This window comes from Microchirus variegatus (genome assembly GCF_963457635.1).
Source record: "Microchirus variegatus genome assembly, chromosome: 1".
Lineage (NCBI taxonomy): Eukaryota > Metazoa > Chordata > Actinopteri > Pleuronectiformes > Soleidae > Microchirus > Microchirus variegatus.
The window spans coordinates 4602333-4626828 of record NC_139802.1 but is presented as its reverse complement, the minus strand read 5'-3'; the positions used below and the strand labels follow the sequence as shown (position 1 = coordinate 4626828).

General features: G+C 39.3%; 3 protein-coding genes across 4 annotated transcripts; all 3 read left to right on the top strand.

The window, feature by feature from the left end:
• Window positions 1-641: 641 nt before the first annotated feature.
• On the top strand, window positions 642-6758 carry ecm1b (extracellular matrix protein 1b). The gene is made up of 10 exons (XM_083899894.1): window positions 642-825; window positions 1256-1294; window positions 1385-1462; window positions 2278-2313; window positions 2411-2697; window positions 3577-3782; window positions 4743-5022; window positions 5120-5310; window positions 5930-6017; window positions 6154-6758. The coding sequence occupies exons 1-10, from the start codon at window positions 756-758 to the stop codon at window positions 6334-6336; spliced, it is 1458 nt and encodes a 485-aa protein (XP_083756020.1). The 5' UTR covers window positions 642-755; the 3' UTR covers window positions 6337-6758.
• Window positions 6759-7476: 718 nt separating this feature from the next.
• LOC310944763 (phosphatidylinositol 4-phosphate 5-kinase type-1 alpha-like) lies at window positions 7477-20325 on the top strand. 2 transcript variants are annotated; one of them, XM_083910578.1, is made up of 17 exons: window positions 7477-7531; window positions 8908-8946; window positions 10048-10082; window positions 10504-10596; window positions 10937-11067; window positions 11168-11285; window positions 12167-12319; window positions 12401-12700; window positions 14339-14574; window positions 14682-14765; window positions 14851-14899; window positions 15706-15790; window positions 15907-16068; window positions 16173-16305; window positions 16390-16452; window positions 16553-16652; window positions 17118-20325. In XM_083910578.1, exons 1-17 carry the CDS (start codon window positions 7486-7488, stop codon window positions 17118-17120), a joined length of 1830 nt encoding a protein of 609 aa, XP_083766704.1. In that variant the 5' UTR covers window positions 7477-7485; the 3' UTR covers window positions 17121-20325. The 2 variants fall into 2 exon arrangements, with proteins under 2 accessions (XP_083766704.1, XP_083766703.1); XM_083910577.1 differs by lacking the exons at window positions 7477-7531; window positions 8908-8946 and having other exon boundaries at window positions 9786-10596.
• Window positions 17129-23539, top strand: LOC310932137 (serum amyloid P-component-like; the record flags this gene model as incomplete). The annotated part of the gene is made up of 6 exons (XM_083895430.1): window positions 17129-17310; window positions 21921-22080; window positions 22215-22289; window positions 22603-22663; window positions 22808-22910; window positions 23026-23539. The coding sequence occupies 6 exons, from the start codon at window positions 17129-17131 to the stop codon at window positions 23537-23539; spliced, it is 1095 nt and encodes a 364-aa protein (XP_083751556.1).
• Window positions 23540-24496: the final 957 nt, after the last annotated feature.

Genomic DNA, 24496 nt, shown 5'->3' with positions numbered 1-24496 from the left:
TACATGACTTTTTGAAACACTATGAAAATGAAACAAAAACTATTATACAGTGACTAGACAATGCAGGAGCACATAATATGGATAAAAAAGTGGATTTGGGGTCATATAAACCCATAAATACTACGCAGTGTCCCTTTAAAGCAGCATAGACATATTTTAACACAGATTTTTAAGACCAATTAATCACTCGCGGGGCCACATAAAATGACATGGCGGGCCACATCTGGCCCCCGGGCCTTGAGTTTGACACACGAGAGCTAAACTAAAGGTGTTTCGCTGATTGGCTCCGCAGGTGTTCATCAGCAGCTCAGTTTAACGGCAGAACACAGACAGAGATAATGTTGCGCATGAGTTTCCAGAACATCCTTCGCCAAACAAACATGTCGGGATGTGAACGAACACCAGTGAGTCATGGTGAAAAACTTTTTTCCCTCCTTGCTTCCTCTCCCTCTCCCTCTCCCTCTCCCTCTCTCCTGCTCGTCCCCTCTTACAGCCCGCAGCAGTCATAAAGTGTGCGTGTGTGTGTGTGTGTGTGGTTTCTCTCTCTCACACACAGACACACAGACACACACACACACACACAGACAGTCAGCACAGAAGGACTTTGCTGGACCAATCGTATTTTTTCTGGGCGGCCTCTGTTCTGTGCCAGGACTCAGGAGCAACACACACACTCACACACACTCACACACACTCACACTCACTGATCCAGCAGACAAACAGTTGACGACTAACACGAACGACTTCGCTTCAACATGGGCTCCTTGTGGCCTTTATTCTGCACCACCGTGCTGCTGTTGGTGTCACTGAGCTCAGCATACACTGGTTAGTACTGTTGTTTTCCTGCTCTTTGTTGTTGTTGTTGTTGTTGTTGTTGTGCCACATTAATGTCTGTATTAACATTACTGTCATTATTCCTCACAGCTGCAAAGTCACTTCCTAAATATGATCACATAGATCTTTATTTTCTGTGTACGGCTGTGTCTACTTCACTGAGATATGATGCTTGTTATTATTTAAAAATGGTCATGATGATCATTCTGGCTTTACTACAGAGAAAACATGCTTCTGATTACGCTTCCCATGCTAAAGCGCAACACATTTTAGTACATTGTGTTCCGGGATGTGTCTTATTTTTATTACAAACAAAAAAACAAAAAAATGTTCTCGCACACACTCATAAAATCAAAAACCAGTGAAATGTTGCGTAACTTTGTCTCACTGTTTTTGTTTAAAAAAAAAAAAAAAACTCCAGATGAGCAGCGTGAAGTCACTTTTGATCTTCTCATGAAAGGTGTGTATTTAATCTGCAGCGAGATTACATATGAAGGCGCATATGTGTTGTTATAACAGATTGTTTTAAAACGAAACCTGTGTCTTACAGATCTAGAAGGACCAGATCAAATGGAGATTCTGCAGAGAGTGGTGGAGCCAGAGGTTGATCTCTCTGAGTTCTTCAATGGTACTGTTTGTCTTTAAACATGCGTCTCTTTAGCTGCTCGGGCTTGTATTTAAAGAAGACATATTATGTAAAAATCAACTATTTAATAATGTAAATCCTTATATTTGGGACTCTGGAGGCCCTATGAGTAGGCAAAGGTGTGACAAAAAGATGACTCACTCAATGTTTTTGTGGCCCGCCTCAGTCTAAGTACAGGAGATAAAACATGCGATGTTGAAAAAAAACACAAGTGTGCAGGCGAGGGCGATGGTATCCGGAAGAGCAGAAGTCTGCAAAGTGTTATATTTTTGGCTCCGCAGTGCAGCACAGAGTTCTACACAAACTTCCAGCCTCAGTGGATACATGTTATATATGACGGCAATGTGTCGGCTAGAGTCGGCAAATGATGGCTTTTCCAAATGCTAACTGCTGTTAGCTGCCGGAGCCTCAGTGACGCTGTAGTTTCCTGTGTCTCATTTGCATTTAAATAGACAGGCAAACAAAACAGAGCGTTCTGAACAGGGCTGTTTTGGCAGAGTGATTGAACTGCTGTGGTGCTTCATCCTTATGGTATTTTGACCAAAGCATGTCACAGACATGTTCATTAGGACACCAGGGAACTAGGTTAACTTGGAGAAATAGGGTATAATATGACTCCTTTAAGTGTCTCTATAACTTTTTGTCTGTAGGTTTGTCTGTCCAGCGTGTTTTTATATGATCATACTACGTCTTTCCCTAACCACCTACTCACCTGACTTCCTGTTTACCTGTTGCATCAAACTCAATTACATGAACTTCAAAATGTATGCCAAATAATACCACCTTTATTCTCTCAGGGGTTTTCAGTCCAACAGCTTCAACACCAGGAGAACGTATGTATTCATATTCCTGTTTCTTTTTGAGTTTAAATTTACTACATTTACCACGTGCTACTGTTTAATTTCACTGATTCATATCCCTTCTCTTCAGATCGACCACGTCCTAACCCTCGTTCTAACGGCGGCCCTCCCAGTCTGGACTACCCCGTTCAGTTTCCCCTCGCCCGGCCGACCCTCGACAATCTCGAAGCCATCTGTCTCTATAGTGACCGTCGTCCTCGCTACCCAGACTCTTACTTTCCTGCCTCTGGTTTTAGTCAGCTGAAGCGAAAGGCCAGTGCCGTTAATAAGGCCGAGTCCTGGTTCGGCACATGCTGTGAGAGGAACCAGACGAGGCAGAGGCCGGAGGAAGTGACCTTGTGTTGCGCCACAAAAGCAGTAAGTGTTTAACAACAATTCATCACTTTTTTTTTTTACTCTGTGTAAAATGCTCTCTTGTGTTTTCTTGCTCTACTTCTTTTTCCCTTTGTTGATAATTCTTTAAGCGTTTCATTGTGGTGTCTTCTCATCGGCCTTCAAATAGCACACAACAAACGTTATGCCCACAAAACGTTTTCTTTGCTCTCCTTGTTTTTGTGCTGCACCATTGCAACATTCCTCGCATTGCATTTGTGGAACAAAGTTGAAGGCCTCAGGCACCTCCAGCCATTAGGCCCATTATAGCCAGCCCAGGCAGGCATAACTCCTCCTGTCATGTCTGCCTGGACCGATTATAATGTGGACTCACAAAATAAACCTCTCCCAAATCCTTCAGGGAATCAAGTAATACCTTAATATCTTCACTTTTTTAATCTTTGCCTCGTGTGAGGACTTTATATAAGGATTAAAGGTGCATTATGTAATAAATCTAAAGCAACTGGCCATAAAATCCTCCTAATATGTCACAGAGACTCAGGAATAAAGTTCATATAACAAACTGAATTCACCAACAACAACAGTACAGACAAAATATTTGCATTAAAATATATATTTTGCAGACTGCAAATCATGTTTATGTTTTGAAATCATGTTTTGGCATGTGGCGCCACCTACCGCCATCTACCAATCATTGCAGTCAGTAGAGTCTTAGCTGCCGAGCAACCACGGGTTGCCAGTTTGCGTCAGTAAACGAAACCTAAAAGATCTCGGTATTTTGAATTTGAATGTAGTAACCGTTTTTGGCCACATTCTTACATATGGCACCTTTAAATGATTCATTCACACACACACACACACACACACCCTGAATGTCTGTGTTGTCTTTCATTTCTGCTACAGTGGGAGCTGTCACTCAGGGCTTTCTGTAAGGAGGACACATCAGTGAAGGACCGTGTGTATCACTGCTGCCATAAAAGAGGCCGCGCCATGCTCGACTGCTTCAACAACAGCGCTCAAAACCCAAACTATGAACCAACTGAAGAGATCCCGTTGCCACCACTGCACTCTAATGCCAAATTCAACTTTAACCCCAACACTTGCGCGAGGTAGGCTGGAAAGTAATTGTTGATTTATCTCGTTTCATACGAGGTTATAGTATTATGTTGTAGATCAGGGCCGGCATAATCGAACTAAGCCGCTGCTTAGGGCCCCGTGACCACTAGAGGGCCCCCAAGAGCAATTAACTCAAAAAAAGAGAAAAGTTTGGTTTGGTTAGCTTTTTCACGGTTTTTACATAGTATACATAGTCAGATGTGATTATGTAACTTTATATTTTATTTATAAACCATTTTTAATACCTTGTTCCGGGTGCCTCTGTTGATTTACATTATTATTTAAGTATTAGTTTGATTGATATTGATTATTTTATTTAATGCTGTGTTTTTTACATATAAAAGTCAAATCTTTGTATTACAGGAGTGTATTTTGAATCCTCCCCACAGATTGTGCACATTTTTAGATTTTCAGACTTAATATTTTATTTATTGATTCTCTGTGTCGCCAGTAGGGGGAGTTGCTGATTTTGCCAAATATTAATTGAAAGATTTTTCTGTAAATTTGCAAATCTGGTGTCTGCTTCCATGCAACAAAAAGTTCTAGTTCTTGGATTTACAAGTGTATTCGTTACAGTAGAATAAGTAGAATACCTTTAGTATAGTAGGTGTGTGAATGATCATTTAGCAGTTCCAACATGCCATTTATGATACAACTTGGGAAGTTGTCATGGTGACACTATATGTTAACATGTAGTGCCCACCGCGCAGGATCAGTAGCTGAAATTGGTTCAAATTCCCCCCCAGAAAAAAACACTGTTTGAGATAATGATTTCTTTGTTATGTGGAGCAAGGAAACTCACAAGAAAATACTCACATTTAAGATATTTGATGATAACTGGACACAAACTTTCACCGTTAGAAAGGGTTTTTGAAATGCCATATTGCAAAACAACTTCCTTAACTGTAAATTCTGATCGTGTCTTTGTGTGGCACATTGGTCACACTTTACAGGAGAGTGACGCCTCCAAGAGGAAACCGTGGAGAGGAGAAGACTCCACCTGCCTCCCCGAAAACTGACATCAACTTTCCTCCAGGACAACCCACAGCAGAGTCCATTCAGTCGGTGTGCCAGAACCAGAACCTACGTCCCTACTATAATATTAAGTGCCTGTCAGGTTCTGGCTATGAGTTATTGTCACGTCAGGCGAAGACCGTCAATCGCATGGAGAGGGGATTCAACCTGTGCTGCAAGAAGAAGAAGAAGGATGTGCTTAACTGTGCCCAGCAGAGGGTAAAGCCAGATACTTACAAGCACCGATATTTCGCTCTAAGTGCCATCATTTCTGATACCATCTCATGTCCTTTCTCTTTGTGCTTTGCTATTTTAGTGGCATGATGACCTTAACAGGTTTTGCTCACTTAAAAAGGGAAAGCTGGATTTCGACTGCTGTTTGACTGCTGGCGAACATAATCAACACAACTGCTTCCAAAACATTTCCCCTGACCCTCATTATAATAAGACCTCAGAGGAGGTCACGCTCGACAAAATCTGTGCCACTCACAAGATCATCAAGAAGAGGTAAGGGAGTATTTCATCAATGTCATTCTGCTCTTCCTCACCGTTTCTTTTCTCATTTTTGTCTTATGTTGTTTCATGAGCTGAAATCTCTCCTCTCTTCCAATGTGCTGAAATGAGTTTTCCATTTTGCAGAGGTGGAAAAAGTACTAAAATATTACTCAAGTAAAAGTAAAAGTAGTCATCTGAAAATGTACTCAAGTAGAAGTAAAAAGTAGTTCATTTGAAATGTACTTTTACTACTAAGTAAAAGTTACTTAGTTACTTTGTGTGGGGTGTGCCCTCTATGTTCACGCGCCAGTGCTGGTGCTAATCACAACATCATTCGTCTGGTTCTGGTGTATATTTTCCCCCTGTAGGTCTTCATTGTGCTGAATTTTTATTTTTACTCAGTAACGGATAGGATTTATAAAGTAACTAAGTACAATACTTGAGTCAATATGTACTCAAGTAAAATACAAAATCCTGATTTTAAATTGTACTTAAAAAATACAAAATCCACAAAAAAAGTATTCAATCCAGTAACTTGAGTAAATATATTTCGTTACTTTCCACATATTTTGTGTAATTAATATTGTTGTGGAGCTGAGCACATGTGGGTAAAGATGTGCTTGTGTTTCAGATTCGCTGTGGGTGTTCCTCTCAAAGGCTTTGTTGATCAATGCTGCCCCCTGCCGGAGGAAGAGATCGGCATTTGCACCATGCAAAAGGTGAGTTTAAAAGCATTTGCAAGGAAGTGAGCAAAACATACCACGAGACAGTTTTATTGAGAGACATTTTAAATGTTAACATCTCAAAATGAAAATGTTTCTTATTTGCCTGGACTTGTTCTCCCCATGAAATTAGCTGCAGGAGGTGTCAAGCTCTGTGTGCTCCTCTGGAAAAGCCTCTCCACCAGCTGTCCGTCGCTGTTGCAGCATGCCTGCGCAAGAAATCCCACAGTGTATCTCAAAACTTCTCTTGAACGCCATCAGCAAAGCAACTAAAGTCTCACAGAAGAAGAGGAAGAAAATTTGCCTGATCTCCTAAAATCCTTTTGCTCCTGACCCGAGTGGCTTTGGGCCATTCAGGGAAATGGTGTATGCTTGCAGCAGAGGTTGCATCCAGTCGTTCAACAGAAAAATGATTGCAGCACAAATCCCACTTAAAGGCCCACGAGTGAAAAGAAATGTGGACCATTTTCTTGCTTCATCTGCAACATATTATAGTCTGAGTTCACTTAAGAATGATTGCTGTTACAACATGCATTGATGCATGTTTGTGTTAAAATGTGCTATTAAATGCAGAGTTTAAAAAAACACACCAATTTATGTCACAGTATCACTGTATTACAGGATGTTTTGTATGCACTTATTGATCCTTTGGAGCTGCGAGATCACTTCTCTTCTTTTTATGTACTATTTTTGGTAAAGACTGTATCTCTGATATGACAGTGCTAATAAAAAACAATTTACAACAGTTCTTTTCTGTGGTAAGTTTACCAGGACAGACCTTGTATGTGTGTATGGTACAGTAATGTTAAAATCAAGCTGATGTAATTCATGGTAAAATATGCCTCTTAATATTACCTATTTTATTTTGATTTAAATTGTGTATATTATTTTCTGTGTCAAATGATATTCACACTTTAGGATGGCTGTTAACATTTGACTTAATATGTGATGTAAAAAAAAAAGAAGACATACATGCATATATATATGCACAATGTGCACATACATATTATGTATGTATGTGCACATTGACAATAAACAATACTTGAATCTTGAATAATAATAATAATAATAATAATAATAATAATAGATTTTATTTGTATTGCACTTTACATTTGAGCAACAAACCTCAAAGTGCTACAGAGTAAAAACAAGATAAAAGCATCAAAACAAGACTGTTAAAAAATAAAATAATAATAATAATAATAATGCTGTGGCTGTGCAATACAATAAAATAAGTAAATACAAAGATAGTAAAATGCATACAAATTACATTAAGCAATTTATGAATTAATACAAATAAAAATTGTGCTGGAGATTGAACATTGAAAACTGGTTCTACTATTTTGGTCAGATAAATAAACTGTAAGTGTTCCCCTACAGGCCGGTGGGGGGCGCTGTGGCTGCGACATGAGTATCACTATTCAACTGTCGGCGCTGTTTGTGTGATGCGAATAGTCAAACCATAATGGCGACTGCTGGAACAGCAGACTCGGGATTAACAGCCCCGACAGGTATGTAGTAGTTGCGTCTCATACATTTGTCTTTTGAATATCTACATGTAAACTGCTCTGTGTAACGTTTTGCAGCGACTACAATGAAATTACGCGGTGATTGTGGCCGAATTAGGTCCTTGTTAGCCCGTTCGCTAGCTAGCTTGCTAGCATCGAGGCTCAACCTAACCTAACAAATGAACCAACCAACTGGCTAGCGTGTTATCTGCCTCGTTCATTAATTACAATAGCTCTTATTGCTATTATTGTCCACACGGAGCGTATGTTAGCCACCGTCTGTATTTATTTCGAATTGTATATCAAAGCAAATCGCATTCAAAGAAATATTTACCGAAACCGGGACTTAATTTTGCCGTCAAGCCGGTTATTTCGTTTACTGTGTTTTTTCTGTGATAACGAGTCAACGAGACACGGGGACACATTTATTGTGCGAGGTTGTTATTGGAGTGTTGTTTGGGTAACTGTACGCATTTTTCTGTTGTTGTTATCCGGTAACTACCCCGTTACTCCTTGTCTCCCTCACCCGTTATATCCCTGCTCCTCCCCCGACCGTCTGTTTCTGTCTGTCCGGACTTGTAATCTGCAATTTCAGTTTCTTTCCATGCCTGTGGTTTGTTATCGAATCAAATCTCTCCTCTCGTGATATCTAAATGTTATATAGTTCTCGTCAGTGGTAATGTAATAATATCAATGTTTTATATACTAGTTAATACATCATATGAGGGGAAAATGCCGTTCACTGAACGATAAACAACTGAAACGGCAACATTTCGCACGCCTCCATACAGAAATTGCTCTTCCCACAGTAGCCAGTCAGTCTGAATCAGTGAATAAAAATAGTGGCATCAAAGCACTCTCATAGCTCCCACATGGCTGTGAGCCTGAGACTGCACAAATACTGTCAAAACAGATACACACCCACACTTGAGTGACAGCAACATAATGTAGTTTCCTGTAATGGTTTGTATCTGTCTTGTTTCTCAATCAGGCCAATAATAAGTATATTTGTGTAGAAGTGAACAATTATTTAAAAGAGACTGCTCATGTCCCACATTTTTTCCTTTGGCAGGCGACATATGAGCAAGGCTGGCAGGGAGTTTTTAGTTTAGAGGAAGGAACAGATGGTTTGTCTATTGTCTTTAGGCCTGTTAAGTACTTAGGGTAGTATGTTTCATAACTAGAATCTTCAGCACACATTATTTTAATAACTGTCTGGTTCTACATGGCCATTTGTGAAAAAATGCAGTGTGAAATGTCCGGTACGGCAATTAGTCATGATTTTTTTTTGTAGAGACTGACATTGTCCTCAAGATAAATGTTTAAGTCGGTAAATTGCATTATCAACTTTAGTTGGCTGACCATGTCCTGCTTCACAGATATTAGGACTCAGTTCTGGAGGAGAGCATTACAGCGAGGTATTCGCATGGGTGTGCTTGAGTGTTTTTCTCCCTCTTTCTCACACACATAAAGGGAAAGACAGAAACCGCATGATTTGTGATCATATATTGTGTTGTTTTTATGTAATCGGAAGGAATTGAATGATGCTCATTGTTTCCCTGTTAACTCCAGAGGAAGTACTTAGTATTCAGTTAGACTCACATTATTGTTGAAATGTGCATCTTTCGTTGGTTGAAGTGTCCCCTTAACTGTGCATCACCTGGATTGAATCTGCTTGGTCTAGACATCACTGCAGTTCTGGTACTACAGGTTTCTAATCTTACATCATCTTTCTGCATGCATATTGGCCTGTGTGGCTCTGTAGCATTGAAGTAGATGTTTCCATAGATTCTGACTGAATGTGCTTGCAGAGTGGGCGATATAGTAGGTTTTAAGCAACAGGTTTATGTGAGGACAGTGGAACTCATGTTGATTATTTTATTTCAGTTGTAAGATTTTCCGTATGAGAGTGTGTGTGTGTTTTCTAATGCACAATCAGGGGCAAATACAATGTGAATCACTTGATTTAATGAACATGTATTGTAATGTTAACTAATTAGAATAAATGTGGGTTATTAAAGCAAAGTTACTGAGACACACTAACTAAAAAAAAGAACAAGAAAGTGTATTTTTTCGTGTTTTTTGAAAGGAGGTGAATAATGTAGACGTACATCGTCAGGGACCAGATGAATCTGGAGCAGCCAGCTCAGGGGACAAGTAGTTCCAGTTCACTGAGAGCTGGAGGTATCAGGGGCAGCAATTAGTAACTACTGCCAGATTTAGATCGGGGCTCTTCATTGGCTTTATGGTCATCAGCCAGTTCTGGAAATAGCCTTGCGAATAAACAAGTCGACAGTTTCTTAACCATCATTTACAAATTCTCAATTGATAAATTCTTTAAAATGATTTTATACTTCCAAGTTTACACTAAAAGCGGTAGTGTCATTGACATGAGTTTGAATTTGAGTCTGAAGAAGGGTATAATCAGTTCCACAAGACCACAGTGTGTTTCTTCATAGTCTCTCAAGAGTCACTGGTTCACATTTTAAAATCACAATTTATCTTATTTTTGTCTTTAGGGACCAGCAGCATCAGAAAAATGGCCCCCTCAGAGGTAAGGACCACAGACATTGACTTAATTCACAAATCAACTCTACTTTATGTGTAGCCTTAAGTAATGTAATTGTTAACCTGGCCAACTCTCAACGTAAATGCCCGGAAATCATGTGGTCTCCAGCTTTTGTGTTGTGTTATGTGTTTGAATTAATGTGGAGTTTGAATATGGTGTCACAGTATCAGTACAAGTAACAAAGCACAAATGTCATAATGTTATTACTGTAACTAGGGTCGGGCAGCTGACAATCATGGCAATGTTGAGCCCAGCATGTGACAGTAAAGCTGGGTTCTGTGTACACCGGCATGTACAGACACAAACATGTGTGCACGCACACACACACACACACACACACACACACACACTAATATTAACATCCAAGTTATCCAACAAGTTTATTAGTCTCTGTTCCTCTTCTCAGATGCCTGGCTCTTCAAACACAAGTCAGAGTATGAAGAAGACCATTGGACATCGTGGCGTTGAGACCACCACGGGAGAGACCACCTACAAAAAGGTTGGAACAGGGTCAGGGTTGGTGACACTGATTTATTGACACCCACAGCACAGAGTGGGAGAGGTGAAAAAAGGGAAAGGACCACTGTGTACACCCTCATGTTTGTTCTATGTATTCTAAAATTAGTTTGGGAAGTCCTCTCGATAGACACCCAAAAATAGCGATAAGATCAGCAGCAGTCATCATGGTAAAATGGTGTAGGATTTGGGGTGCAGAATAGCTCAATGTGGCTAAGGTCTCCTGCAGTAATCCATGTTCAGCACCAGCTGTTGTCCTTTGCTCAAAAAATCTTTTAAAAATGTGTAGGTTTCAGAGCTTCTCTCCTTTCTGACCACTCTAGACCACGTCATCTGCCTTAAAAGGTGCCATCCAGCTGGGGATCACTCACACAGTCGGCAGCTTAAGTCAAAAGGCGGAGAGGGATGTTCTCATGCAGGACTTTGTGGTGGTCGAAAGCATCTTCTTCCCCAGGTTGGTTTCAGAAGTCATAGTTGTTTAAATAGTGATTTATTTTTAATCATTTGTTTCATGTAGTGTAATGGTCTTTTGCTCTGTCTGTCATGTTTCTTAGTGAAGGCAGTAACCTGACACCTGCTCATCACTACAGTGACTTTCGCTTTAAGACCTATGCTCCAATTGCCTTTCGTTATTTCAGAGAATTGTTTGGCATTCGGCCTGATGACTACCTGGTTTGTACTTTAACTAAATACACATCTTCATGTTCATGAAAAGTGTTCTTGTTTTGGATTTTGTCATTGTACATGTTAGATAATTGTCTGGTTCATTTTTAATCATTAGTTCATTTCTTGGATGAGAGTGTGACACAAATTGCTATAGTTTTGGCAATCCGTCGCTTTCTCATTCACACTTACACTGGTTTGGTTTGGTACAGTGCGGTTGTGTTGTGTTTCCATTAGGAATATTACCAAAATAACCATCCTGCACCCTTCTTTAGAGGTGCCCGAGTAAAGTGGTATAGAACAGTATCGGCCAGCTGATTGGCGACAGGAAAACATCGCTCCCTTGCGACCTGTGTTTCTTCAGTGCCAGCAGTCTGTTCTCATACAAAGCTTGTCTCTTGTTGAGGCAAATAGCCACAAACTAAACAGGAAAAACGTGCTGCTGGGTGTCCTTCATTGTTGTGTCTGTTGCGTTCAGTGTTGTTGTTTGTTGTCATCGCACCGGTACGACGTCATGCTACGTAGCTCGCATACATGGACAATAGGCACACTGCCCACCCCGCCTACCAAGTAAAGATTCTGTTGAAATGCATGCCTGACCTAGAGCTTTACCACTCCAAACCGTACCGTATTGTACCAAACTGAACTGTGCCACGATGGAAACGCAGCATTAGAGATGACCACATATCTCTACAGTCCAACTACTTCCATAAAGTAGCAGTGCATTACAGAAGTTACGGTTCTAGTAGCCTATACTGTGTATAGGCATTCTTTCCAAAGGGCTTGTATCATTTTATCATGATATATATATTTATGAATAACATAACATGAACATAAGCTGTCATATTTTGAATGTATGGTCAAACACAGATTTCTTTTCATGTTTTCAGTATTCACTGTGTAACGAGCCTCTGATTGAGCTGTCTAATCCTGGAGCCAGCGGGTCACTGTTCTACGTCTCCAGTGATGACGAATTCATCATCAAGACTGTTCAACACAAAGAGGCAGAGTTCCTCCAAAAACTCCTACCTGGATACTTCATGGTAAGCTTGGAATTTTTACAATAGTTTCTGTACGATTCAAGTGTATCAGATTTTCTAATTTCTTTGTCCTTTTTCTTGTAGAATATAAACCAAAACAAACGCACCCTGCTGCCCAAGTTCTACGGACTGTACTGTGTTCAGGCAGGGGGCAAGAATATCCGTATTGTAGTGATGAACAATCTTCTGCCTCGGATCATCCCTATGCACCTTAAATATGACCTGAAGGGCTCCACGTACAAGAGACGAGCTTCTCCGAAGGAGAGAGAAAGGCCTGTACCCATTTACAAAGACCTAGACTTCATCCAGGACCTGCCAGACGGCCTGCTACTGGAAGTGGACAACTACAATGCTCTGTGCAAGACAATACAGCGGGATTGCTTGGTGAGTGACAAGATGCATCCGTTTACATGTTTTTCATGTTTTTCTTGTTTGTGTACATGTCTGATTAATGTACAAAAGATGTTGGATTTGAACCACCAAGAATTCTGTTAACTTCAGGGATCGGTAACTTAAATGATAGCGGGGGCCAAAGAAAGTATATAGAAAGATAATGCTCTTTCATCAGTATTAATCCCTCAATTAGCAAAACAGATAGTAAACAGATATTCTCAGTTTATTATTCCAGTATTTCTACTCCAATGCAGGTAGTGATATATAAAATAAAATTAACACAGAAACACTCATATCAGTGCAAAGGAGTCTCAAAATCGGGACACAAAGTGCACCTATTAAACTTTTGTTGTATACGCACATCAACACTATATTTTTATAGGCCACATTTATTGATTAACTTTTTGTTATAACTTAAGGTAACATGAAGATCATAGTCCAGCCCCACCCTTCTCATTAACACTGGAAAGTACAGGTGACAGTAACCTGTTTTGCCAACTGTAAAGTAACCAACAAATGTCATGCATCCATCCAAACACAGTATAGATCTGTGGAGATCCGTGTTCTTTTGTAACTTAAAATCTATAGGATGCCTCTCTGTTGCTGGTTGCGGCACTGTGTTTGTGAGATGTTCGATCAGTATCGTTGGTGGGTCTGAGTGCAGTTTATGTGGAAAAAAAGGATTTAGAAGGAAATAGTAGCAGGGGAAATTGCACTATAGCAGCCTGCCACTGTTCGGGTAATTCATGGGAAATTACAGCATGCTTATCTGCCATTTAGGTTAGCACTTTCCATTAAAAGAAAATCATCCCGAGTAATACAGCAGTAGTAGTTCCCAGAATAAAGATTTGATTAGAAGCAAATGAAGACTATTGCAAATGTTTGACAAATAGTGAATCATTATTTGGGTGAAAATGTATTGTTTTATTTGATTACTGCAACACATCCAGCAACATAACATAGTTTAACAGGCTACATTATATTGCATTTTAATTTCAAATTTTAACCCAATGCAGGATAAAAATGACTAATTACTAAGCTTTTGTATTTACACAAAAAGACACATTCTAAAATGTATCATCAATAAAGTAATTCAAGTTAAGCTATAGGAAGTCACATTCATTTAATTCACTTTTTACACAAGGATAGAATCCATGACATGAACAGTATTCAGGCCAAGTTTGCATGGAATTACCCAAAGGTTTTTCAGCTGGCTTTCATATTCGTCATCTCTGTTGTGCTGCTCTGTACCTTTTTATAATATTTGTTTTCTTTGAAGCCAGTTCAACTGCTTGACAATGCAAACTAACTGTGTTTACTTTGTGCAAAGGTGCCTTTTCAAAGTCATGGGAACAGACCAGTGTTTTATGTTGTTGCACTTATCAATTTGCTTTTGTCTAAATTATTGAAACCTGCCCCAAATCCACCTATAACTATTTTATACAGAGTTTTCATCCATTTCAAATCAACATGCAATTTGATAGATTTGTACAAAATTATAGTTATTATTTTTTAATTGTTATATCATTTTAAATATTTTGTTTTGACTATTTAAATGCAGGCCAGGTTCCTCTCATCAGATGTTTCTTCTCCTTAATGTATTGTATTTGTATGTTTTATTTTATATAGCTTTTACAGAGTTTCAAGATTATGGATTACAGTCTCCTAATGGGTATCCACAACATGGACCAGGCCATTCGAGAGCGAGAACGTGGTGTTGGCAATTCAGGGGACACTAGTGGGCCAGAGGGATCTGTGACTCCAGATCAGCGCCGGCCACAAACCCAGAAAAGTCTCTACTGTACAGCCATGGAATCCATCCAGGGGGAAGCTCGAGGGAAGGGAGCTTTAGATTCAGAAGACTAGTAAGTCTTATTGCTGAGCTGACCGTATGCATTTCAACTGTAACTTGCAGTGTAATTTCAGTCATTTAATTGATGTGTTTTCTGCTTCTTTGGCCTCCTTTCTCCAGCATGGGTGGTATTCCAGCTCGTAATAATAAAGGCGAGCGGTTGCTCATCTACATTGGCATCATTGACATTCTCCAGTCCTATAGGTCAGTGTCTTAAAGCAACCAAATCAGTCTATGTCATCCATTAACTTATGTTGAGTGTTACAAGCTTACTTTTGTATTATTTTAGGTTTATTAAGAAGTTGGAACACTCCTGGAAGGCCTTGGTCCATGATGGGGTAAGAGTGTTCACATCAAGGTTTTATAATTGAAAAAAAAAAACCCCATTAATATTGCTGAGAAACTGAGCAGAATTGCAGTGTTTTGGCTTTTCTGTGGAGTTGGTGACGTCGTTTGATTCATGCTTGCCACTTTCTCCCGTTTGCTTGCCATATTACCAATGAAGTTTTGCTGTCCAGGCAGGTCAGCTGGAACCCAAAGTTTCAGCAGCAGCTGTGTATGTGTGCAATAGTGATGTGCAATACAATGATGTCTTTCTCAAAGGAGTTTCTTTATTCACGCTCTAGTCTGGGTGATTCAATTCAATTTTAGATTAGATTCAATTCAATATCGATTGATTTAGAGATATTTCAGATTCCATACTCATTTTGCTTTATTATGAAAGAGAACTTATGTGACAAATTGTATTGTAAGCATTGAAACTATTAATGTTTACCTAAAATGTTGTCTCCAAAGTAGTTACATTAATGCACTTTGTATTTATCTCTACAGTACAGTCATAGGTGATAATTCATGGCATGAAACCTGTTCAGGTTCAAAATATGTAGATATTTTAAAGTAATTAACAAGATGTCCAGCAGAGGGTGCTGAGTGCAGCTTGGCCTGCATCCATGCCCTCATTGCTCATCAGAAGGCTGTGGGAAACACTGGCTATAAATGGTTTTTACTCAGACGACTTGTTTAAGATCATTCACAAGCTTAAAAATGTGTCCAAACTGATGTGTTGATTGCATGCAAATGTAATCTGAATGCATTTATCCTATTCTAATGGCTCTGCTGCTGTTTTTTTTTTTTTTTACTTTAGGACACCGTCTCCGTTCACAGGCCTGGTTTCTATGCAGAGCGTTTCCAGCATTTTATGTGCAACACAACGTTTAAGAAAATTCCATGTGAGTATTGATACAGTGTCAAGATCTTGATGCATTGACTGCTTAGAAAGTCCGCAATTGAAAAGTCTGGATGATTGCATTGATCATTTCCACTTTAATGCCCCGTCTTCTTACAGTAAAACCATCACCATCTAAGAAGAGTCGTGGTGGAGGTCAGGGAGGTCTTAGGAGGGCCCCCACCCTCGGAGCTCCCACCCCACTCTCCCATGCATCAGGACAGGACTCCAGACTGGTGTACCACAGTCACTTCAGAAGCACAGAGTCAGAGGCTGACAGCGGTAAGAGCTGAGGTGTTGCAAGCAATTTTAAATGGTATGCCTTCATAGTTGTGCTCAGATTGGAGTTACTGATTTTGCTGAATTTGCTGTAAAAATGTTCTCAGGCATCCAGTCAGGCAGACCTGATCTTGTTCCGAGGACCCCTCCGCTATTGGACAACCCTGCTGATTGTGAGGCCAATCTCTCCACCTCATCACTTGGCAGCACAGGAGTTGCACCCACCTCTCCTCCACTGCGGTAATGATGACAGCACCTGATCTTTAATTTTCAATCTCACCTTTACACTGTACTCATTTCCTCTATGCTGACTTTTCTCTACAGTTCTGTGGGAGTGGAAGTGCACAAATCGGCAAACACAGATTTTGACCAGGGTGGTAACCACAGGTACAGGAGGCACTGATGTATTGTAAAATGACATCCTCATTATTTTCCTTTATCTTATTACGAATTGTTTCTCAATAATTTTCCATTTTCTCTGTTCTAGTTTTGGGGCAGAAGATGCTGCAGATAATTCTGGAAATCTGTCTGGAAATGAAGATGTCGTTTCACTATCTGACATTGTCCCAGAGACCAACATCTGTTTTGTAAGTACAGAAAGACAATAACATTTCTGTTTATATATTATTTTTAACCCATAGTTATTATTGTCATTATACATAATAACAGTTGAGTAGAGGAGGTTTTTTGTTATTTTTATACTTCTTGCGATGTTTGCTACATGCATTTAAAATGTGTGTTCTTGTGCTGCACTTTCCTTCCTCTCTTGAGTAATGGCGCAGCTTCATCTTGACTCTTGCCTTTGTTTCTTTGTTTTATGACAAACTCCTCTGCTGGTATCTATCTTAATTACCTTTGTGAGATCCAGTGAAATGTCACTCAAATTATAAGAAACAGATTATAACAACAAATAATACATGTTTAATAGGTTAAATACGTAATGGCAATTAAGTGAATAATGACTAAAACAGAAAAAACTATCTTTAAATTAATATTTACAGTTTTATTTTTGTCGCAGTGGGTAATTGCTGTGTTTCTTTCATCTGTCACAGTAAAAACAGACATGGTGAAATGTAAGGATGAGGTGTTTCTGGCCAAGTTGAAGTGGGCAGAAGTAAGAATGAAGAGAATGAAGGTCGCCACAGATGACCCTTCCCTGCACCCGTGTTGTTTTCTCACCCATACCCACAGTAAACATGGACCTCTGGATGATGCAGTGAGGTGCAGTGGAGGATGCAACAGTGGGTAAGCAATGAAGACAAATTCAAGCGGCTGGTGTGTGGTAAGCCTGAGACTTTCCCAGCCGTCAGCATTGTCACTGTGCATACACATGTCTGCACCTGTCCCAAAGCCCAAATATCTGTTATGAACAACTTCTCCGTGAAGAGTTGGTCATTGCGCCCATTTTTACAGCATGAAGAAACGTGACAGACAAGCTTTCAGAAGGAATACAAACACTTAAGAGCACATGAGGGGCGGAGCCTGCGTTTGTATGGATGAATATTTTCCTGTTTTTCATGCTCTGTCCAAGTCCATTTCTGTGGCTCCAGAGTTTCTATTACTGCAAATCCAGTTCCCCTCGGCACTGCTCATGATCAGGGGGACTCGGAGCTATCAGTGGTCAGTGTTCAAATCAACACATGCTGCTGTTGACTCTGCAATCATTTATGCATTTCTTTTTCTTTTTTTTTTTACTGTTGATGTACATTTGTTTGAAGTCGGACTTTGAAACTCTGAAGTGACGCGTTGACCCTTTGGTCATTTTCTTTTGGTAAAGTTGTTCTGCTGGAAGTCACGGTGGTGCTGCAAAGGTCCAAGGAGATCTTGCCGCTGCTGAATGTACATTAGTGTTTTATTATGTAGAATGTGTCTCACTAACATGGCAGACCACATTTTTATAACCCCTAAAAATCTCCCCCTCTGATGAGACCATATGTGCTGAAGTATAACACAGGTGGCCCAGTCCCATTTCCCATTTTTACATCTACCTCTTGCCATTTGTCATTAGGAACTGATAAACAAGGGGTCGTGGTTAAAATCTATATAATCTACATGTTGATGACTGAATAATGGTAACATTAGTTTCCTTTATCTCAGAGCACTCTATTTAAAGTGTGCTCTTAAACATGTTCAGTTTGAAGGGTTAAGTTGGTCCCCACATTTCACCCAACAAGCACTGGGACACCATAGTCCTACACGTGGAGCTGCAAAATGGAGAGGTAGAGCTAAGTAGTAGGGGTAAGAGGTGAAATGGGATTGAGCCAAAGTGTCAATACCACTGCTGGCCACTAGATGCTATCAAATGAAGTCAAGTTTTTTTTTTTAGTTAATAGGAGAGAAACATTTAAGCTACCGTCTGTTGTCTGTCATGTATGTGCCTTTTCATGTTTGTTCCTCCCCAAACGTGACACATAACTGACTGATTTTTTTTCTCAAACCACTCAGAGAAAAACCTGCCTTATCACTACACCTGAAGCCATCAAACTGCCATTTGTATGTTTGGACCAACCAGTGAGTTGCCAGGATTTAAAATGATTTTTAGATTTGAATGAAAACACCATTTAAAATCTCCTTTGGTTACATTTATGTCAAGTGTTGAGTCACCGTGGTTCATTTGCTCAGCTGAAACTTTTAACTCTTCTCCTGACATTGGACAGATACTTTATGTGATTCATATGTGACTCATTCATTTCTGCTGGTTCTAGAAATGACACACACACACACACATATCCACTCTTGGACCAATATTATGAAACATGTGTAAAACAGTTTCTCTTTTCCTTTTTTTTATATAGCATGTAGTCCTATTTATCTTTAACTTGGTCATTCATTTAAATTGGACTTTTTCTTCCACAAGCACTAAATACGCCAAGGATGTTGCTGGACTGAAAGAGTTTACCCCATAAGATGTTTCTGATGCAGAAATTTGAGTCTCAAGATCTCAGACATAGTCTGGTTTAATTTAACACATTTAAGTTTGTTTAATGCACATGTGGTCTGTGCAGCAGAGAGGGAGATGGGGGATGTGAGTTATGAAAAGAGAAAGAAGGTGAATTGCTCACAGTTTATCAGTGTATGCACATGTGAGGATACAGGACTGAGTCTTTTGTATTACAAGCCAGCCACGGCACCAAAGAAAAGAGCAGGGGCTTCCTGTAAATGTTCACAATCCAGTGCAGTTGACACAAAACTGAAATTAGACACTCCTGAAATGAAATGTTTTATAAGGTAATAACACTGGGTTGACCTGAGTTTTAAGGATCTGTTGTTAAACTGGATTTCTTTTGCTGAATCATTTCATGTCTGATAAGCTGTATCTGACATAAACCTAGTGCCCGTAAAGATTTATTTTTCTTTATCAAAGATCGATTCTACTCGGCCCCGGCCTGTGGCATTTCAACAGTTAACTCCACATTCCCGTGAAAATCCTGTGAAAAGTTTTATTTACTGCACTCGTGGATGCTCGCAGAGCTCAATATTTACAACCTTTTGCGTAGTTAGGAGAACGTACTTGAAATTGTAAATGTAAAAGACTGATTTCTTCAAACAGATTAGTTTGAAATTGTATTTAGTTGGTTGAGAGTTAAACCACCGCCAAAGAAAAACACTCCCCCCCCCCGTTTAAAAATACTTGTTTTAAAGAGCAAACAAACCATGTTCTATATTGTAACATCTTGATTTTTTTGATGTTAATGTTTTTTAATGAGTGGTACTGTGTAATTGCTGGATGCAGACCAATTGTGTCGCAGTTCCGTACTACACCAGTGGCACAAGACAAAACATCCTTAACTGCTTAAAGGGCAGTGTACTCTGCAAAGACACTATAATACAAGTGGAGTAATGCAATATAAACTATGTGTCACCTTTCACCTCGAAGAACTATATTTATTACTACGATTGATGGTTGTAGACTGAAATGATAAAGGTGTATGATGTACTTTAGATGATTGTACGTATACTGTAAACTGACAGAAGGATGTGTGGAACTGTGGTGTGCATTGCCCGTGAAAGGGAGACTATTTTGACAATTTCACATTTTTATTTTGTGTGTAGATTGTGACATGATGGCTATATTATCACCATGATGATTCTGGGTTGTTATAAGCTCCCGTGCTTTTTCCACGTGAATGTTTCACATGGCTCACGAGCCAACATTGCTGGTTGTCCTATATGCTTCAATTACTATATTTTTACTCTGTATAAAATGTGTATATGTACATAGGAGTCACGGAAATGCCTTCTCATACAATATGTGCTGCCTGCCCCCTGCCATGTTTCAGTTATGTGGTGGTGAAATGTTTTCATGTCTGATTTTAAAGGATTAAAGATATTTTCTAAGTCGTGGTTTCTCGCTTCTTTGATTCCTAAATCTGTCTTTATTGAATTTTGCATAGTTAAAGGTGCCATATGTAAGAATGTGGCCAAAAACGGTTACTACATTCAAATTCAAAATACCGAGGTCTTTTAGGTTTCGTTTTCTGTAACTGGCAACCCATGGTTGCTTGGCAGCTGTGACTCTACTGACTGCAATGATTGGTAGACAGCGGTAGGTGGCGCCACATGCCAGAACATGATTTCAAAACATAAACATGATTTGCAGTCTGCAAAATATATTTTTTTAATGCAAATATTTTGTCTGTACTGTTGTTGTTGGTGAGTTCAGTTTGTTATATGAACATTATTCCTGAGTCTCTGTGACATATTAGGAGGATTTTATGGCCAGTTGCTCTAGATTTATTACATAATGCACCTTTAATACAACGATTAACAGTGAATGTCTTCACCTGTAAGTATCGGTCTGTGGTGTCCGTACTTTCATTATCTTGATGATTTTCAAGATTTTTGGGAAAAACATTATAAAACACTGCAGTTTTAACGGGTAGCCAAGTTTTGAGAGTAAACTTGGACTCAAAGAAGAAGCAGTAATTCTCAAAGTTGGACTGATTCACATTTATTATTAACAGTATGGAAAGGTGACATAAAGTTTGTCGGGAGGATTTTTGACATTTTATTCCTCACATCTCACATACATTCAGTCTTAAAAGAATCTGTGTAACAAGTTGATGATTAAAGACAGAGGCCACATTATCACCAGGCATCTACTGTGGGCTTAATGCAGCACAAAAATGTATTTATTTATTTGTTTGTTTCTGACTGAAGTAGTTTTGAGACAATAGTAACAGTTTGTGGAAAAATCCGTTCATTCATTTAGTTAAGTTTTAAAAGTATAGAAGATCAGTAGGAATTCGATTTTTTTGGTCCACTATTCAATTACTTCAAAAAATTTGGCTATCGGCCCAATGTACTTGCCAACCCCTTATCTGCAGACTGTACACACACTCTGTCCCAGAACTGGCTGAGGCCTTGAGCTAAATCTCTACTTGAACTGTATAAAGTGACCTGTTGGAAATTATTGCGCTAATAGTAATTGTATTGAAACTGCTGACATTACAGCATAGTGCATGATTGCATCATTACCCTCGATAGTTTCAATAAAAAATGACATTGCACATTAAGGTAGAATTGTTTGGTTTTCGCTGGGCTGTCATATTTATTAAATTAACTTTAGATTTCCTTGATATATGTCTATTCAATAATTTGCACGTCAAAATCTCAGAAATAACACACACACGAACACGCTGAGCAAAATGAGCTTTGTTTTATTGCTTATTGGCTCAGTGATGCTGATGAGATTAACTCTTTGATACTGATATATACTATATGCGTTGGGTCATCCCTGCTTTGGCCTGCGAGTCTGGGCATTGTTCTGCACCCTAAGGACCACAGAACCCACTACAACAGCAGTTGTACCAGTGCACGAAGGTGTGTTCTAAGCCCTCAATATGCCTCTGCAGACCATTAATGACCCATGGACAAAGTGGTCATGCTGGACGATGTTACACGCCGTATTACTTTCACTACTGCATTTCCAGACTCTCTCACATCTGTCATCTGCTCAGTGTGAACCCAGATCCCTTTGCAGCGATGTCCTCCACAGTGTTGCCAATCGCCAGAGTCCATAGTTCTCTATTTTGAAAGTCGAGTAAATAACTGTTGCCTTGCAAATATTTCAAATCAACGAGTCCACAGTCCTTTATTTTGTAACCAGAGTAAACAGCTGCAGCCGTATAAATAAAAAGGCTGTCTAGACAGAAACCACAGATCGTGTGATCCACACCGAGCGAATACATCCAGGACACAAGGAAAAAGACCCTCAGTCCAAGGTAAGATCACACACCCTCACACTATTTATTCCACATTCACTTCCAAACTTGACCATCTTTTCCTGTAAGCATCTAATCCTTTCTTCTTAGCTACTTTAAATCACATTATATTGATGTATGCTCATGTTATATTATGAAGATAGAGCCATTTTATTAAGGAGAAACTCAGAGACCATTGTGTGTGCCCTCTATTCCTCATGTTTGTACTGCTGTAACTCAAAAAGTACAACTTGCTTCACTCAATTGGATTAGCCCCTGGTAAAAAAATAAAATAAAATATGTTTTATTTTGTTTCTTATGTTTTAAATCTTAGATGGAGAAACTTTTGCTTCTGTTTGCCCTGATTTCAACATGTTTCGCTGCAGCGCCTCAAGGTATGTCAACTTTTGTTTGTCCAACGAGCTTTATTCACAAAAAGCAGCATTTTAATGATATAATGCTGTCATACTTCACCAGGTAGTTAAATCACAGATCATGTTTATGGTCAGTATTATTATTCCCTCTCTTGCTCTGTGCAGATCTGTCGGGGAAAGTGTTCGTCTTCCCCCAGGAGACTGCCACGGATCACATAAAACTCCAAACAACTAAAACCCAATTCAACGCTTACACCGTCTGTCTCAGGTGGTGTACTCACTCAGAAAGCTTGTGTTTGTGGTTTCAATGAATGTGAATGTTTAAAAAAAAAAAAAAAAAAACCTCTTTGCCTCAGTTTCTTACAACTTTCCCATTTGTTCAGATTCTTCACAGATCTCAAAAGGCAATATGGGCTCTTCTCATTGGCTACTCCAGCAAAAAGCAATTCCATCGTGATCTATAAGCCTGATGTGCAGAATGTCCTCAGGATCCACGCCGTGGACCCACACACAGACTTCCAATCAGTGTCATTTGCAGCAAACACGTGGCACTCCCTTTGTACCACCTGGAGCTCAGACAAAGGCATGGGTCAGGTATGGTTGAATGGCAGGCCAACCATCAAGAGATTTATCACAGCTGGGATGCCCATCAGCGGAGCGCCAAAGACCATCCTGGGCCAAGAGCAGGACAAATATGATGGAGGGTTTGATGCTACTCAGTCTTTTGTTGGTATGATTTCTAAAGTGCACATGTGGGACAATGTTCTCCCTCCTGCTGAGATCAGACGCTACATGAACGGCAAATACTTCACCCCGGGAAACGTGTACAACTGGCAAGCCCTGCAGTATGAAATCGTTGGGAAGGTTTATGTGGAAGAAGATCAAGAAAATATGTAAAGTTGTGTCAAACAGCGAGTTGCTCACTGGCCACCACATTTGTTGCAGCATGTGCTGTATCTCATGAATATGTGCAGTGGAAATTATTAAAATCTTTTCAGGCACTTAAAGGATTGTTGTCATTTTTTCAAACTAGAGCAGATCTTTTAAAATCAGACATGAAAACAATTAACCACCACATCACTGAAACACGGGAGCACATTTCACGTGAAGGCATTTCCATGACTCCTATGTGCATATTCACATTTTCAGTAAAATATTGTAATCACAGCATATAGGACAATCAGCAATGTTTGTGACCCAGAATCGTCATGTTTTATTAAAAGTAAGGTTGCCAAATCATCAATTGACAATCAGTCATCAACAGTCATTTCAGTCTTCAACCATTAATTATATTAATAAGTATTGTTCCTATGGGTGAAATGTAACAGACATAGTTAATATTGCATTATTATTATATTTTCTATCTCTTTTCTCATTGAAACTGTGTTTTAAAAGCTACACATGTATCACTGGGCTCTCAGTAGGATGTGAAGTGTGGGGTTAATACCTGACAGAACACATGGAGTGCCATTTTTCTTAAAATCAGTGCAATTATGAAAGTTAGTATTCAGCCAGACCCTAATAATTAAATAATAATAATAAAAAAAATGACATTTTTCAAAATAAAAGTGTTTGTTTTGATTATGGAATGATAGTTGGTTCACAATAAAAATAGTTCTGTTGCAAAAAATATATAAATAAATAGAAATCACATCTATTGTCATTTGCTTTGATTAACTTTGACTTTGATCACTCTGATCTTTGATTTAACCGTCAAAAATGTGTCAGGCCAAAGTCAAATCCTAATTAAAGGTTAAAATAAACGTTCACATGTTTATGTCAGAGAGAAATTATAAAGTTAAAGTGTTAGACTAATTTATATAGTAAAAATATCATACAACATTTTAACACTGA